General features: G+C 45.2%; 1 protein-coding gene across 2 annotated transcripts in view; it reads left to right on the top strand.

Annotated features, from left to right (window-relative positions):
• Positions 1-18,649, top strand: part of COG4 (component of oligomeric golgi complex 4) — an 873,278-nt gene that overhangs the window by 113,188 nt on the left and 741,441 nt on the right. For both annotated transcript variants that reach the window (XM_044081315.1, XM_044081318.1), the window contains one exon: positions 6,748-6,922. In XM_044081315.1, the coding sequence (XP_043937250.1) occupies positions 6,748-6,922 (175 nt within the window). The remainder of the gene's footprint in view (positions 1-6,747; positions 6,923-18,649) is intronic.

The raw sequence follows: 18,649 nt of genomic DNA, 5'->3' as shown, positions 1-18,649 counted from the left end.
GACCTTCTACCAGTTTCTGCCTTGGACACAGCAACCTCGACCTCGGCTCTTCAAGTAGCTGATCAACTCCCCCCGTCAGGCTGGGACTCAACCTCCCACTAAGCCTACTGAAGTGGGGTCTAAAGGAAAAGAAAGATAAGGACAAGAGAGGGGATAGGCACCGCAAGTGGACTCAAGAGCGGGAGCCCTTCCCTAGCCCGCCTTCAAAAGTGGTTAGGACTACCTTTTCTCTGCTCCACTCCCAGAGGTTCTCCCCAGAGTTGACTGAGCCCTCGGACCCGAGGCCTTCATCGAGGTCGTCGCATTGACCAGCCAGATCAGAGTCTGTCACCTCCTCACATTCGACTCTGAGTCTGTCGGAGCTAGATATAGACAGGATGATGCAGAGGTTCATTCGGACCCAAATCCAGCCGGAGAGGGGACCTCCATGTCCTTCTTCCATACAGACTCTCCTTCCCCGATCCGACAGGCAGTTTTGGGGTTTATGGATCCAAGGATCCTCAGAGTTGGGGGTTCGGCGCCAACGGTTCCTCCAGCTTCGATGCCGGCAATTACCTTGTGTTCCTCTGATCAGACATGTTCAGATCAGAGCAGCTCTCGTGGCTGAGAATGGGGAGTTGGATCCGAGGGAATGGAGGTGTCTTGTGCTCCGACATTGTCTGATCCGAGCCATTCCATTGGAACCCTGGCTGCCTTGGCCCCGATTCTCACGGAGCCGGGCAGAGCTTCCTCCTTGTTGGTTGCTAAGGAGGTGCGCTCTCCATCGGCATTCGACGTGGTGGAGAGGGTTCTCTCCCAAGGATTGAGACCCCAGCCTATTGCCTTGGACTCCACCCAGGCTCCCGTGGATTTGGTCACGACTCCCATCAGCTTGTCCCAGGGGCAGCCCATGCTAGAGGACCCCCAGGTGGATCCCATCGTGGAACCCCCCGTGACTTACGAGCCCTCTTCAGAGAGTCCCATTGAAGAGGGACCCCATAAACACTTGTGTAAAAGGAGGCACATGGACTCCCCTGAGTCCCTCACAGAAGATACTGACTTACATGAAGGTGAGGGTTCCACCAGGTCACCTCCCGAGGATGTCTCCTTTGGAGACATCATGGAGATCCTCCACCAGAGGGGAGGTTGGTCAGCCCCAAGACCCTCTACGGATGAGTCAGTATTCCTGGAGGCCTTTGGCATGGGCCCATCTACATCCTGGGTGTCCCCTCCTGTGGATCCCTTGGTGGATCTCATTACCACGCGGGCATGGAAGGAGCCTAACACCATAGAGCCAATCCGTAAATCCCCGGACAGGATCTTCTCTCCTCCCTCAGACAGACAGGCCTCTGGTATAAGGGATCCCCGGTGGATGCTATGGTGGTTGCAATTGACACCAAGAGAGAACTGTCACAGGAAAGTTCTTCGGTCCACCCTCCGGACAAGGAATCTAGGGCGTGGATCGGTTTGGGAAGCGAGTTTTTTTCTTCAGCTACGTTTACTATTTGAGCGCTGAATTATTTGGCACACGTCATACAACTTCAGCAAGACCTAGTCACAGATTTCGCTGCATCGCCTCCAGAGTGCGCCACCGGAGGACAAGCGGTTGTTCTCAGCGAAAATGTCGAGACTCAAATCTGTATTGAACATGTCCATGTGTCTTCTTTCCCGTGCCACAGAAGGAGCGGCTGGGGACCGGTGTAGCTATGAGGCGACACGCTTGGCTCAGACTGGTCATTTCGTGGACCCCTTCAAGTTGTCATTCACAAATGCTCCCTTTGATGGTTCTTCCCTATTCAGGAAGACGGTACTTGACACCCTGGTCTAGAGCTAGAAAGACGGGAAGACTCTGTCTGCTGTCGGAGTCCGCTTCTCTAGCCCTCAAAGATCCTTTTCTATGAATCAGAGAGGGCAAAAGAAGATGTGGTTCCAAAAATCTATTTTTCCCAGGACTGTCAGTATAACTCGTCCCCTAGAGGCAGAGGGAGACGAGATGGATGCTGCCCCAGAGGCAGAGGAAGGCCAAGGAACTTTGGGTCTAGGGAGACCTTCTCGGACAGACCCATGCAGCAGCCCTTAGGGGTTGCCCGACTGTCCTATGGGCCCATGTATCAGCGACCCTTTGCCCCAGGCTGCCAATGGCGAGTGATGTTCTCTGAGCCCTAGGCTTCATGGCCGCAGCAATCTCAAACCTTTCCTGTGTGCGCTTTCACATGCATGTGCTTCAGTGGACCCTGGCAGTACAGTGGTCTTGGCTAGACTTCCCCATGGACTATCCATTTCAAATCAGCAGAGCCTGCCAGATGTCTCTTTTTTTCTGGTGGCTCCAATCGCCAGAAATCTTGGCAGGGCGTCCCTTCATAGCACCCACAGCCCAAGCCACAGTGACCACGGACGCCTCCCAGCTCTGGTGGGGGGGCAGTATTTGGGGAGGACGGTCCAAGGCACGTGGTCCCAGACCGAGACCAGATTGCATGTCGGTGTTCTGGAGATGAAGGCAGGGCTTTTAGCGTTGCAAACCTTTCACGCTGTTCTTCCCCAGGGGACGATTGCTGTTCAGTCAGACAATATGTCTTTTGTTTGGTACAGCAACAACCAAGGGGGAACCAGATCTTATCCTCTCTGTCGCAAGGCTATGAGTGTGTGGGGAGTGGGCGATCTCCACCCGTCGGTTTCTGATTGCAACGCACATCTCGGGATGCTACACCATTTTAGCAGATAGACTGAGTCGGGCTATTCTAATGCCATACGAGTGGTCTCTGAAACGGTCAGTAGTGGAGGAGATCTTCCTTGCGTGGGGTCAGCCTTGCTGCGATCTCTTCGCATCTCTTTCCAACGCGAAGTGCAGCGAGTTCTTCTCTCTGATCCCCTTACCAGGGGACTCCTCCAGAGACACTTTCATCCATACTTGGCCTCCCAGGTTACTGTATGCTTACCCCCCCATTACCTCTCATTCCGAAGTTTCTTCAGAAAGCTTGCCGACTGGGGTGCAAAGTGATCCTCATTGCCCATTCTGGCCTCGTCAGGTGTGGTTCCCCTTCCTCTGGTCTCATGTTCTAACTCCTCCTCGGATTCTGGATCCTTGCCTGGATCTCATCTCTCATCCCTCAGGCATTTGTCTGCCCAACCTCGACAGCCTCAAACTGACTGCTTGGTTGCTCCAGTTCCCCCTTATTGCTAGGACTCCCGGTCTGTCATCTTCAGTAAATTATGGCGGCACCAACCAAAGCTTCCACTAGGAAGGTTTATCACAGCAAATGGAAATGTTTCTTTATTTGGGCTTCTCAGAAGAACCTACATCCCTTTACAGCCTCTGTTCCTGCAGTGTTGGAATTTTTGGCCAATATTTTCCAAAAAGGAGCTAGTTCCTCCACAGTAAAAGTGCAACTGGCGGCCATCTCTAATTTTAATGTTGGCGAAAATATGAATGCTCTAGCCTCTTTGAGACTGTGTAAAGCTTTTCTGAAAGGCACTTTTCTTTTACGCCCTCTGGTTAAGGACTCAGTTCCTCCTTGGGACCTTACCCCAGTTCTGCAGGCGTTAGTTGCTACCCCCTTCGAACCAGCAGCGTCAGTCGATTTGAAATTCTTATCCTGGAAGACAGCTTTCCTAGTGGCCATTACTTTGGCCAGGAGAGTTTCTGAGATTCAAGCTTTGTCTGCCGTGCCCCCTTACGTGATCTTTCATAAAAACAGGGTCTCGCTCCGCTCGATCCTTCTTTCTTACCAAATGTTGCCTCTGAATCACATATTAATCGGACGATTAACATGCCTGTCTTCTTTCCAAATTTTCAGAACAAGGGTGAATATAAACTGCATTTGCTAGATGTTCATAGACAGCTTCATTTCTATTTATACAGAACTAAACCCTTTCGTAAGTCTGACCAGTTATTTGTGTCCTTTCCTAGACCCTTTTTGGGTAAAGCCATGTCCAAGGTCTCCTTAGCTAGATGGATTACACAATGTATACTGCAAGTCTATAAGGACAAAGGTCTGTCCCCGCCTGGTCCTGTTAAAGCTCATTCTACCAGATCTATGGCAACTTCTGCTGCTTTTTAGTCTACGGTTTCACTGGATGATATCTGTGCAGCAGCGACCTGGGCAAGGTCACATACATGTATTTCTCATTATAAGTTGGATTTGATCTCTAGAGGGAGAGCATCCTTTTGTATCCGCGGTGCTCAGGAATATCCTTCTCATGAGAGCTTCCGTGGAGTTTTGGTAGCTGGGGACTCTGTCCCACAGATTGCAGATAAATGAAGTTAACTACTTCAGATAAAGAAGTTATGTACTCACCATAACATTCCATCTGAGTAGTTATACTTCATTTTCTGCAACCGTCCTGCTCTCCTTCCCCCGAACCTGTTCTAGGTTAGTGATGTTATTGAGTTGCTGATAGTTTGGATAGTGGCAAACTCGATCTGAGGGAAGGTAGGAGATGAGAGATTATGGGTAAGGGGAGGAGCTTGGAGCAGATGCTTGGAAAAAGTTGCCGGCTCAGATCCGATATGGATCCGAATATCCACAGTTCGCAGAAAATGAATTGTAACTACTCAGATGGAACATTATGGTGAGTACATAACTTCTTTTTTCCAAAAACGCAAACCTTTTGAATGGAGATCACAGTACAGTGAGGATCAGGGCATTTACCCTTTTCCCCCACTGTAGTGCATTCTCAGAGTTAGTATATATAATATGCAGGGAGTATGGGGGCACAGCTTCCCCTTTCACATAGGGGTTGCAGGGGGGGGGGGTTAATTATCTGCAAAAATGTAGAAAACCTTAGTTTTTGTTGATTTTTGAAGTCCGAGGTTTCTTGAACTCAGTCAATCTTCTCAACAATATGAATTTCAAGTTTCTGAAAACACGAGCTTTTGTCTTAGACCCATATATATTTTCCTCATTTTTATCCCCTTTCTTTCAGTTTATTCCTGTGGCTTCATCTTACAGTTTAGGGTCACTCATAATGAATTTCTCCTCACTTAAAGACTGTGCTGCTTAACACCAATTGTACCTTTGATATTTGGTGACATGAGATTCTTAAGAATTCATACATCCTGAGCCTCTCTGTGTAAGTGATAATTAGGATATATGAAAGTCTCCCAGACTTTAGCCTGCAGATTTAATACTGCCCCTCCTACTGCATTGTAGGTGGTGTAATGATCGTTTCCATTACTGACACCAAGGAGCAGAGGCAGTGAAAAGTCTGAGCTGACTCTGGTACTGTAAGCTCTGGTTGTATTAAGATATTGTCTCTGTTGCACTGAAGTAGGTGATGCCACAAGACTAACTGTAAATCTGCCATACAAATTTTGAGGGCACTATTGTCACCATCCATGTTACAGTAGACATCATTCCTGTCATTTGAAATCAGGCTCTTTAGTGCAGATGGACAAAGCCATAACTGCTAGAAACACTTGGGTCACCTAATGACATTGGCACTGCAAGAGGTGGTGACCCAGAGGGATGGGAATGGCCATTTATTAGTTCACTTATCCTGTGAACATGGGCTTGGCTGGGTCCACTGTAGTTCTGATCCTTGGTGGAGACTGGTGTTAAAGCAAGGAAGTGCAAGGAGCAAGATGCACCTTCTGGTCTGACAAGGAATGTGCAGCTGTGCAGCTAGATTTTGACTCTTGCATAAAGGCATGCGTCACTGGGCTGGTATTGCAGAATGCCTTGGCACCCTCCATGTCAGGCCACCAATGGGAAGAGAGTTAAGAACCAAGCAGTAAAATCTTTAACTGCAGGGTGATGGCTGTAATCCTTGTTTTTTGCCTGCCTCTCTATTGTCTTTCTTTAACAAGGATGGAGACAAATAGACCAGTGGGGAATGAGAAGGCTTGATAGTTGCTAGGATGTATGAGAGAAAATTCAATAAAAAAAAAATCCATCCACCTCTACTTCAAGGCTTCTTCCAAAACCATCTGTATTGGCTGTTGTGTTGCTGGATTAGATAATTTTATTGTTGCATTTACTCATCTACTATTATTTTATCATAATTAGCTGGACTTAAGCTCAGTATTTAAATTGAATTTAGTAGTGCTCCTTTTGCACCTAATTCAAGAATTCCCAAGACTGGTTCCATTCCAAGAATTTGTCCAATGAATGACTCCATCCTAATCCTGAATTGAGAGAAGTTTAAAGTTGCTGTTGTCAATATAGTAACAGAAGAAAAAAATTGTGGTGTGTTACACCCCCATTTTTGAGGGCCCTAGAAGTAATAGTGATTCAGTGGACCTCAAACCAGCATCCTTTTTGATAATGCAGTAAACTGTATTCCAAAATCTAAAGCCATTCCTGCCAACTTTAAGAAGGTTAACTGCACAAGACCATTGACACTACTGCCATTATAAAGGGAAGAATCTCAAACATAATCTTGTGTTTGCAGCTCTCTGAAAGGTGACCCAAAATCATTGTCACCTTTAAGATTTAGAAAAATAGACTGTGTTGCTGCAAAAAGCATTCTAAAAACTGATACTACTTTTTACTAGAACTTAGTTGTAAACTGATCCTTGTCAGCATGATTATTTGTCCCAAGGTCATTGTGGTCCCTGGAATCACGTGTCATGAGATGTTCCTTCACTGCAGTTCCAGTCTTGGTTGTTCAACTGCAGAAGCTTTTTGGTTTAAATTTTTTAGTTATTGCTGGCAAAGCAGTCAGTTGCCAGTCACTTTACTGCCTAACTGTTGACTGTTTTCTGAGTGGTAGTATTTGACATTTTGAGTTATTGCTTATTTTAAACAGTTTTTTATTCTCTTGTTGCAGAACAGGCTTTACCAGGCTATCCAGAGGGCAGATGACATTTTGGATTTGAAGTTTTGCACAGATGGTGTTCAGACAGCACTGAGAAATGAGGACTATGAACAGGCTGCTGCTCACATTCACCGTTACCTTTCCCTGGACAAATCTGTCATTGAGTTGAGCAGGCAGGGTAAAGAAGGTATGGGGAGCTAGCAATGAAAATGCATGTAAATATCTATGGAAATTAACTGTGTGATGCTGAAGGTTGGCGAAAGAATGACACCAGGTCTTAGAGTGAAATAAAAATAACATTTTGTATGTTGGACTAGGTGTATTCCCCCTTCATGGTGCAAATCAACTGGGCTGTCTAAGCTGGGAGAAGAGAGGATGCAGTGAGGAAGGTGACATTTTGTTCTTTCTAGCACCTGTTAGTGGAGTAGGGGAGTTCTGTGACAGGCATTATTCTGAAGTGTTCCAACAGATTGCCCAAATAGGGCACTATATAGAAGTGTGAGGTTATTCAGTCCTCGTACATCATCACAGGTTAGTAAAAGGGTAGTGCAGGTCAGACACAACACAGAAAACCTTTTCCTCCTTTCATTATGATCGTGATTTTGTCTCCATTGCTCTGCTTTCTCCCTTCCCCTTTACAAGTGGAAAATTGGATGTTCATTGTGTTACACTGCTGCAGTCATTACACTTGGGTTATCCTGCCATCAGGCGGTTCCCCAGTCAGCCTGAGTTCCAAAGTCTTGGTCCGGCGTCGGTTGCTGTCGCCTCCTCCCTGACGTCAGTGCGACAGGGGTATATAAGATGCAGCCGATGCCATTTTCTTCTGTCTTTCTTGCCGCGCAGTGCCCGAAGCAAAAGCAGTTCGCAAGTGCCGGTCGGCCGTCTCCTGAGATTTTCATTCCAAATCCAGAACCGAAGTCTTCTGCAAAGCTAAGTACCCCGTTTGGGAAACCTTTTTCTTACCTCAGACCGATGTCAGTAAAAGTTAATAACTGTATTTCTTGTGGGAAGCAAATACCTCATAAGGATTTCCATTCCTATTGTATCCCATGCCTAGGCCCTGACCACGACGTCACTAGTTGTCGGTTTTGCGCTAGGTTTAACAGGCGCACTATTAAACGTCGATTTGACTTTGCCCGACATTATTTTGATAGAAAATTCAATTATACCATGCCGTCGGAACTTCCGACGACCAGAATACACAAAAAGCGCAAAGACAAGGATAGGTATCCGAGGCCCAAAACTGACGATGAAGCCTCTTCTAGGCCAGTCGCTGATTCTCCGGTTTTCAGCGAGGCGCCTTCGCAGCCCCTGACGACCGCTTCTGTAGAACCACAGGCCGCCTCTGATTTCCACGTGGAGATGGCTGGGCCTTCGGACGCACAAGTTCTTTAGCCTACCGAGAGTAACCTTTCAGAGGGATCCGGAGTAGCTGAGCAACCCACAGCTACAGAGGGTGTCTTCAGACCTACCCAGTTAAGCAGTAAACCCTCAACTAAGTCTAAGCCTCCTTTAAAATCAAAGAAAAAATACAGCATTCTCCAGGACAGGCCTCCATGCCTAAGAAACAAATGCTCAAATGGCCGAAGACCTAATCACTCTGATCAGGGGGTCCCATCCCCCTCCTGATAAAAGGCCTAGACAGAATGCAGACTATGACTCATCCGACCAGGTGTCCATCTCTTCTGATTCATCCTCAGACCTAGGATACTCTTTACCCCCTTATGAGGATTCTGATGCTGAGGAATCAATTCCATCAGCCTCACCGCCTGAGGACTACTCCTTTGGGGAAACCCTACATACCATGAGGGAGCATTTCCACTGAGAAGGCCAGGATTACTCAGAATCCAAGAAAAGGCTCAGAGACTCCCTTTTATTACTTCAACACAGACCCCTTGCTATTCCGCCAGTGTTAGATATTGTGGATTATGTGTATACTGAATCTAGCTTAAATCCTGATTCCTTACCTCCAGTCCCTGTTGAACCTGACCGATACTACAGAGTCCCTGACTCACATAAATTTCTGTATAAAAGCCCTGCAGCTGACCCTGAAACTATTTCTCAGGGACCCAAAGGAGTTAAGGCCTCATCAGCCAAGAATCCAGTTCCCTCTGACAGAGATTCCAGAGCATTAGACAGATGGGGAAAGAAAGTATATACGTCTGCAACTTTAGCAATGAGAGCCTTAAATTGCCAGTTTCACATGCTAAAATATCAGCAATTTTTGCTGATTCAGTTAAAACAAAAAATGCTACCAGAATCAGATCCTCCTAATTTTAAAGAAATGCAGGATTTATTGCATGCAGCTGAACAAGTGGGAAAGCATACTCTGCAATGTGTTTTTGATTCTCTAGAGGCCTCCTGCAGAGCAGCAGTTACAGGCTCTGTTATTAGAAGACATGCTTGGTTAAAAGAACATACATTACCAGATCATGTTAAAGCAAAATTATTGGATGCACCTTTGCAGCAGGATGTGTTATTTGGAGTTAAGGCAGAAGAGGTATTAAAGAAAATGGAGGATATGGCAAAATCTATGCAAACGGTGAAGGATTTCTTACAGGTTCAACCTCCTAGATTTAGCCGAAACTGGCCAACTAAGAATTGGTCCTTTCCAGTTACAGACAGACCTCAAAGGGGAAGATACAGACGTCCAAGAGGTAGAGGTCAAACACAAGGTCCTTACAGGCCTCGACAATGGGTTGCATCAGGCCAGAAAGAAGGGGAAGACAGGCCCCAACCATATAAAAAGCAGCTCCAATGACTTCCCACTACAGCTGCCAAACAAATCCTTCTTGGCAGCCCCCTTAGGAGGAAAACTGGCACTCTTCTACCACAATTGGCAAATGATCACCAAAGACAAATGGGTTCTCAACATTGTATTTCAAGGTTACAGGTTCCACTTTCACACTCTGCCAAGGTTAAAAGGAATGCCAAATTTGCCACCAAATCAATGGGCAGAGGCTCAAAAACAAATTACAGCACTCTTAGATATGAGAGCTATTCAAAAGGTACCATCACAGGAGCAAGGAGAAGGATTTTACTCGACTCTTTCTGGTACCCAGAAAGGACAAAGCTTGGAGGCCCATTCTGGATCTTTCATCTCTAAACACATACCTGGATGTTCCGACATTCAAAATGTTGACACTACAGCAGCTTCTTCCCATGCTGGGCAAGAAAGCTTGGCTCGTGACTTTGGACCTCAGAGGCATACGTGCATGTCCCTATCAGACAAAACTGCAGAAGATACCTCCGATTCTTAGCTGGTTCAATGCACTACCAATTCTCTGCACTGCCCTTTGGCTTATCTACTGCGCCCAGGGTCTTCACAAAGTGCCTGGCACCAGTAATTGCATTTTGCAGACAGGAAGGAATTAAGATTTATCCGTATCTGGACGACTGCCTGATTCAAGCAGAGAGCAAGGACATTCTTCTAAAGCAGCTGGCATTTGTAAAAAAAGTTATTAAGTTGCCTGGGGTACACAGTAAACAAAAATAAATCATAATTCTGCAGGCATTGGGTTACATGGCATCCTGCATACTACTAATTCCATATGCCAGACTGCATATGAGGAAACTACAGTGGTACCTAAAGAATGTATGGTCTCAACACTGTCAAAGTTTGGAAACAGTTATACCACTAATCCCTTGCCTTCAACAGTTTCAGTGGTGGGCTCAAGCTTGTCACCTCAACAAGGGACAGCCTTTTACACAACCCACAGCCAGGCAAACACTGACAACAGATGCATCGGATTACGCCTGGGGAGCACACATGGCAGGCAAATGTATTCAGGGCACGTGGCCCGCAGAACAAAGGCATCTTCACATCAATCAAAAAGAGATGCTAGCTGTACAAAATGCCCTTATAGCTTTCAAGGACCTGCTGCATCCAGGACAACTACTACTAAAGACAGACAACACCACAGTTATGTGGTACATAAACAAGCAATGGGGCACTCACTCCTACCCCCTATGCGGACAAGCCATGACCTTGTGGAACACAGCTATAAACCTTCAAGTTCATCTGCAAGCACAATTCCTGCCAGGAGAGAAAAACACACTGGCAGACGACTTAAGCAGAAACATCATGGATCCCCACGAATGGGAGTTGAATCCACAAATATTCAGAATGATAACACAGAAATGGTAGAGCCCAGACATGGATCTGTTTGCGTCCCCAATAAGCTGCCAGCTACAAAAATTCTGCACAAGGAGTTACCATCCACAAGCATGGAAAGTGGATGCCCTCTCATTCAGCTGGGAGAACCTACAAGTATACGCTTTCTCACCACTACCTCTCCTGCCAAAGGTACTCCTAAAAGCCAGGCAGGAAGAGCTAAAGATGATCCTGATTGCACCAGACTGGCCACGCCAGTACTGGTAGCCGATCTTAAGGAGCTTAGCACAAGAACCGCCCTGGATTTTGCCTCGTATCCCACATCTGCTGACTCAGCACAACAAACAAATACTACACAGCCAGCTAAAGACCTTAAATCTAGCTGCATGGAAGATTCTTTAGTCAAGCAAGCAATGCCTCTCTCCAAAGCTGTTATGGATGTCATTCTGGAGGCCAGAAGGCCTAGTACCAGGAAAGCCTATTCGGATAAATGGAAGAGATTCTGTGCCTGGAACCAAGCTCACAGCCTTGACCCTCTTTTCCCAAACATTCCTCAGATACTGCAATACTTAACTGAGATGCTGGACAAAGGCCTCTCCTTCTCATCCATCAAGATCCACGCCTCTGCCATCTCGCTCATTACAACACGGATCCACCAATTTTCTCTAATCCTCTGTTAAAACAGTACCTTCGAGGGGCTAAAAACATAAGACCGCCCCGTAGAGCGCCTACTCCAACTTTGGGCCTCAACTTTGTTTTGGAAAAGCTAACTTTACCTCCTTTTGAGCCAGCCAACACAGCAGAATTAAAATATATCTCTTGGAAAACTGCTCTGCTCCTGGCAATAACATCAGCACGAAGAGTTTCAGAATTACAGGCACTAATGACAGTGGAACCTTTCGTCATTTTCCACCAGGACAGGGTGTCTTTAAGAACTAACCTTACTTTTATGCCAAAGGTGGTATCCAGTGTGGCTCTAAACCAAACTATTCACCTGCCAAATTTTTATCCTAAACCGCGGAATAAAGGGGAGAGACTACTGCACATTTTGGACATTCACAGGCAGTTATGCTTCTACTTGGACACAACCAAAGCTTTCAGAAAATCTGTGCAATTATTGTTAGCATATGCTGCAGGAGCACAGGGAAAAGCCATTTCAAAACAGACTATTTCAAAATGGATATTGTATACGTTTCTGCTACACATACCATGGAAAACCTGTACCTAGCAGCATTAGATCTCACTCCACCAGGGTAATGGCCACTTCAACTGCCTACCTCAGGGGAGTACCTACCAAGGATATTTTGGAAGCAGCAACTTGGAGTTCTGTACAAACCTTCACCAAGCATTACCATCTGCCTCTATACTCTAAATCCAGAGCTGGCTTAGCCACTGCAGTGCTGCAGGGCCTTATAGTCACTCCTAATGCCTTATAAAACCAGCCACCCTACTTCAGCTTTGGGGTTCTACCCAAGTGTAATGACTGCAGCAGTGTAACACGATGAACATAGTACAGTTTTGTACCAACCATAAATGTAGATGTTTGAGTGTATACACTGCTGCAGTCCAGGTTACCCTCCCTCCTTCCTCTCTTACTGGCTGGTACGTACCTATGTCCTCTACCCTTACTACCTATGGGGAGTATTTGCTGGTAGCTGTAATTTTTTTTTTTTGCTTTTCTTATGTTTTTTTTATTAGCAACTGGAATTGCCTACCTATTTAGAGGCACCTGACATCTGTGCCAAGAAAGACTGAAGAAAATGGCGTCGGCTGCATCTTATATACCCCCTGTCACACTGACGTCAGGGAGGAGGCGACAGCAACCGATGCTGGACCAAGACTTTGGAACTCAGGCCGACTGGGGAACCGCCTGACAGCAGGATAACCCAAGTGTAATGACTGCAGCAGTGTATACACTCGAACATCTACATTTTATGGTAGGTACAAAACTGTACTTTATGGTGGCCATTTAGATGCGTCACAATTACGTGATGTCAACAGGGATGGGTGTGAAATTAAAAAATAAAAGTGTAAGATGGTCAGAAAAGTGAGATGGAAGGCTGATGTGCATCGGGCAGATGAAGTGAACAGCTTAACCCCTGATGTGTTTCATGTGACAGATGAGGAAAAAATATTGCTTTGTGAATTGTACATTGCTTTTATAGAGCGATCAAATATGAACAGTTTTGGATTCTCCCGAAATGTTTACCTTTTGAATATTGTGGCTTTTGAAAGGGGTAGCAGCAACACTTGATAACAGACCGATAATGCTTGTCTCTTGTCTCTTATCTTGGCCTTGCTAAGACATTTAGCATTTATCTGGCAGTTTGTTGAACAGGTTTAAGAATGTGTTCTAGATTTACACCCTGTAGTAATTCTGTATTCAGTTCCCACAGCCTCCATATGCCTTCTGTGTGACTCTGAACCAGTCACTTAACCAGACATTGCTCCTCTGTTCCCACTAAAAGAAGGGTAGTGGGCAACTGGGCTTACCTGCTTAACCAGCGTTCCCCAGGGTTCTGTCTTGGGCCTTCTATTCTTTGGCATCATTTTTTTTCTGATGTTAAGGTCAATATTGATGGGATATGACTAAGTTTGAGTATGACAGCAAACTGGATGCCATCGTATGCTCCCTTATAGACTCGCATGCTTCAACAATAGCTCAGTCAGACTATTGTTTGGTGCACTGATCATGGCCTTGAGCTTGGTAGCAAAAATGAAATGTGGCTTTGTTCAGCAAGCAAGCAAGACTTCACTTCATACCATATTACAAATTCTCCCTTAAACTCAGGTCTGTCATCTGGGTGGGTACCTTTGTTAACAAACCTACCTTTTGATTAGTATATGTCAGCTATATTCAAAAATTCCTTCTACCAAGCAAATTTAATTTCCAAAACCTTGTCTTCCAGGGGCAAAAAGTCATAATTCTTCACTGAACCTCCCTTATCTGACCCATCATACAGTACCGCTCCCCTGTGGCATGTACTTCTTTAAGCATCATATCCAACTTGAAATGCCTCAGAGATTTGTGACCAAGAAGACTACTGGTTTAAACTCAGCAAGTTGTACTGATAAGTAAAACGCTGTCACTATAATCTGCCTCATACATGCTCTTTCGTTGTGTACTGTACCTGGCATTCTAAATAATAAAAAGGCCCACTTCGTTTGAGGTTCTAAACTTACAAAAGATAAGTATTACTACAAACACCTGCATCAAAGAATTTAACCTTTACCAAGGTACTGGTGTCGTTAACTAGTCATCAACTTGGAGAATAAACTTATACTTCACAGTCCACATTTCAAAAGTAGTTTAGACAGTTGGATGGGCATTTATAATTTTACCCTTTGGGTATATGTAGCAAGGCATCCATCAGTTGGGAAAACAAAGTCATCCACTCATTCATGAGATTAGCTGGCTAGGATTCTTGATTGTTTTATGGACTGCATCCATCCGTCAGTCCATCCACAACCCCTTTTTCCCATTTTTGCATGTGGGGTTGTGGTGTCACTTCAACTGTGACAATCAACTAGAGACAAGGTTTACACCTCCAGGTGGCTAGCCTTGCTGTGGTGTCTTCTGGACTACATTCATAGTTTATATGTACCTATGAACTATTGAGCAACTGAGTATCATTACTAGACAAATCATCCACGTCCTTCACCACTATTCTCTATTCAGTGTGTGCTTCATACACTGTCCTTGTAGGTCAGACGTTTTCATTTTTTTCCAGTAACTGGAAAGCTTCTTTATGAGAAAATGGATTCTAGATCTGATTGCCCTGAGATCTGCAGCAGATTTTCAGGCCAGCTCTGCAATACTTTATAGAAACCCCATAAAATTGCCCTGCGTTAACCTTCTATCAGGCCCAGAACCTAGTGCAGAGAAGGACAGTTGAGACACTTGCTTTATCAAAACAATTAATGGGTTTCTATTCAACATTCTTTGTCATTACCAGGAAATAAAGCTCTTTCATAGGAGGTTCCTAGGTTAGTGGCCCTTACAAGCCTAGCCAAATACAACCCCTGTTCCCAAGAATATCAAGGTATTAAGCGGAACAAAATCAACAGTTACTGCACCTGTCCAAGAGGGACACAGGTGAAACTCCCGTAGTGAATTTGTGGATGTTCTTCGTTCCACATTGCTGCAGTCCTTACTATTGGGGTAGTCCGGCAGCAGTCGGCCGAATACCAGAGAGAGGAATACTGGCGTCGCGTCGGGCTGACGGCGATCCTGGCGTCGTCAGGGTACTCAGGGGCGCCTTGATGACCATATCCTCTCTTTTTTTTTTTGGATGGTCATGGTCCGTGAGTTTTCGCGGTTGGTGAGGTGAGGCTTGGCGTTCTAGGTCAAGTCGGAGTCAGAGTTTAAGTACGAGTTGGGGTTTATTTGGTTTTGGAACATTTTGGTTTTTTCTTGCCTCAGATTTAACCGATGTCAGAAAAAGTGAATATTGGGGAAACTGTGGGAAACAGATACCCCATACCGATTGCCATACCCTTGTTTAGAACCTGAGCCTTGTTTAGAGTTGGATGCTGCCTTCTTTTGCTACAAGTTTAACAAATAATTTAAGAAGAGTTGTTAGACGGTTGGATTGAGTGTTTGGAAGTGTGTGTTTGGGAATGCCGCGGATATACTCCGGCGCGCGCTTAAATCAAAAGCTTAAACAACAAAGCCAAAAAGGACAAAACAGGGAAGCGAACGGCGTCGGAAGCGTCTGTTCTTTAGAAGGCAGGTGGTTCTGGGTTTGCAGAGGTTCTTTTGGGGAGGCAGAGACTCTACTTTGGAGTACTGTGCAGCCTTCTCAGGGAGCCAGGAGGCTGGTTCTCAGGTCCAGGTAACTGTTCCCCTCTCTTCCCAAGGTGATTCTCTCTCTTTCTGGTCCAAAACTGAGAGGTAGGCCAAGTCAGTTCAGCAGTGGCAGTGGGGGCCCAGTTCACTTCAGGTTCTGTGCTCTGTGCATATACTTCCAATCTAAAAAGAGATCAAATACTATGATTAAGAGCCTCATACCCTCCCTGAAAGGGAGGCCTAGGAACCTCCTGATTAAGGGCCAGAGTTGGAACAGTATTCAGAGTGTCTGCGGAAGACTTTCTTGGACTCAGGTGTTTTCTGATTCTTCTTCAGATGATTCCCACCTTATTTCTCCTCAGCTTCTCCCCATCATTATGAGAGACTCCTCAGACTTTCCATTTTCACTTTTTTCTCCTTCTGAATTTGATATTCTGATTTTAAAAAGGCTTGCAAGGAAGGCTATTTTTTTACACCCCTGGGCCTTTAGCTATACCTCTTTACCCTAATGAATTCTTAGTGGAACCTGTGTTTCAGAAGGCTTCTGAACCCCCTTGCCTGACTCTGGTGAACCCTGACTCTTTGCCTCCCTGATAGGGTGTACTATGAGGTGCTTGAGCTTATAAGTATTTGGCCTGAAGTACTCTAGGCCTGTTTCCTTAGGGCTCCAAAGTAGGGGTTGAAGGTGTTAAAGGTGTCTGTGTGATTTAAAAGTAAAGAAAAAAGTTGTTAAATAGGTGGGGAAGAGAGTGGTGACTCTTGTTCTGTACTTCAAGAACTCTAGCCATGTCCAGTCTGTTAATCAGTTCATCTGTTAAAATATATCTGGTTCTCCTTTCACAATTGAAGTCTAGTTGGATTTTGAAATCTAAGGTTCAGTGTGTTAAGAGTTGTGGAGTGTGCGTGAGTGTGTCAAGTAAAGTCATGTTGGTCATTTTGCAATGTGGTCTGATGCTGTGCATGTGCATGCTTTGCAATTTGTTCTGAGGTCACCTCAGCTGATGAGCATGCCTGGTTGAGATTCTGTGTTTGGGAGCAGGCCTAGGTGGAAGGATTTTGGATGCTCCTCATGGATTTTGCACAAAATTTTTGGAGGGTTTAAGTGAGCAGTTTCACAAAAAGGGATTTGACAAAAGCTAGTCTGTACTTACTGTTAAATCCTAAGTGCAGTTAAAGCCATTTGCATTTGATACTAGGGATTGGGGGTAGCCAAGGGTTTGGACATAGGGTGTTAGCTTTCTGATGCCCAGGAAGTAGAGTCAGTGAGGGGACTCTGAGGTAGGTCAGGTTTGGGCAGAACACAGGTTCCTAGATCACACTGGCTGCCTGTTTGGGCAGGGGTCCAGTCCTTTTCAGAAACAAGACTGTCTAATTGCTAAACAATTTGAAAGGCCTTCTATTCCTGATAGATTCTCGTCTTGGAGCTGTTTCTTTTCAAGACAACAGGGATTCTTTATTGCAAGACAGATGGGTGTGGATATCATTCTGCACAACCCGGGTTTTTTCATTGCCCCCTTTTTCATTATTATTTTGCAACACCCCCCTCACAAAGATTGTATCAGTCTGGCTCCTCCACAAGTTAAGAACAGATTTTCTTTGAAATTCAAAAGAACAGCATCAGAAGCGGGGCCTGGGATTTTTATTCTCTCTACATTTTTAAGTTGAATTCAACACGTGTTCAAGATTTTGGACGTTACAACAACTTTTTTCTGGACATTCCCAAGATCAATCTCTCTCCGTTACAACAGCTTTCACCTCTCATGGGCAAAGACAACTGGTTCTGCCTTTGAAGATCAAAAGGAAGCTTGGATTTCTACTAGCTCTCTCAAGGATTTACTTATCTACATGTTGCAAGTAGAAACAGTTGGTTTCCAGTTCTCTGCATTAGCTGGAAATTCTCTACTACGGTTCCTATTCCACCTTTGGCTTATCTACTGCGCCAAGACTTCAAGAGGTTCTGAATTCAAATCTATCACTTCTTGAGGCAAAAGATGATTCTACAGCTAGAATGCTTAGGATCTCTACATGAACTGCTGGAGTCCTAAGCAGTTACCCAGTGCTAGGGTAGATGTATGAGCGAAATAAAGTAAGACAGCAGCAAATTGAGCAGTATTACTTTTCTGGTCCAGAACCTCTCAATCACTTGTGCTTTCTGGGTGTGGGACGGACAAACAGCAGGTCTATCACTTTTTTTCATCAAACAAAACAAAAGTCTATCTTGTATTCTCAAGCACAAACTTCATCATGTAAATTCATGGACAGCAAGCAAATGGTGCTTCAAAGGTATTCATGGCATATTGTATTCTGGTGCTTCCCAATGCTAAACTGCATACAACACTGCAATAAACATTACAGACAAATGTCTAGGGCAGATACCTTACCAGAGGGAAAGAACAGATCCGGTAGGCTCTAAATGTCACCTTTTCTGTCATGGGCTAAGAACCGGCCGGGGGAGCAGTGGATTTTAACGACCCCGCCCTCAAGTGGCCAGAGGGACTACATATCTACATGAGGGACGAACTGCTTGTTAGCAGTCCAGGATGGTCATACATATCAACGCAGAGAGACAACACAGGTGGCTTGCTGATTCTAACAACAAACAGTTACTTCTTGTAGAGAAATTACAGGCATCTAAGGCTTTACTGGACTGTCGTAGGAGTTTTATCTGTTGATTCTAACAGATTCTGCAACTAACAACAACAAACAAATGATTTTGTGGGGAACATGGCTCATGATGCAACTAACTCTTCCAGATGGATCCATGGGCCAGGAGCACAGAACTCCTTAAGGTTTGTAACCACAGACAAATCATGGATCCCTCAAATAAACCAGCCGGGGTATCCGTTATATTTCAAAAGAGTTGACCCAGTGTCCTGGTCACTCAGGAAGAGGTACAGTTGTTCGCTCAGTTGGTGACCTGGCTTTCAAAGTTTTGCACTAGGCCACCACGGCTTCCCAAAGAAAGTGGAGACAAGTTCTTTTCAGTTGCTTAAATCTTCATGTCACTTTTC

Source organism: Protopterus annectens, chromosome 8.part0 (genome assembly GCF_019279795.1).
Source record: "Protopterus annectens isolate FY-2018-M chromosome 8.part0, PAN1.0, whole genome shotgun sequence".
NCBI classification, from domain to species: Eukaryota; Metazoa; Chordata; order Ceratodontiformes; family Protopteridae; genus Protopterus; species Protopterus annectens.
The sequence above is the reverse complement of the archived record's forward strand: the minus strand, read 5'-3'. Positions and strand labels throughout refer to the sequence as shown.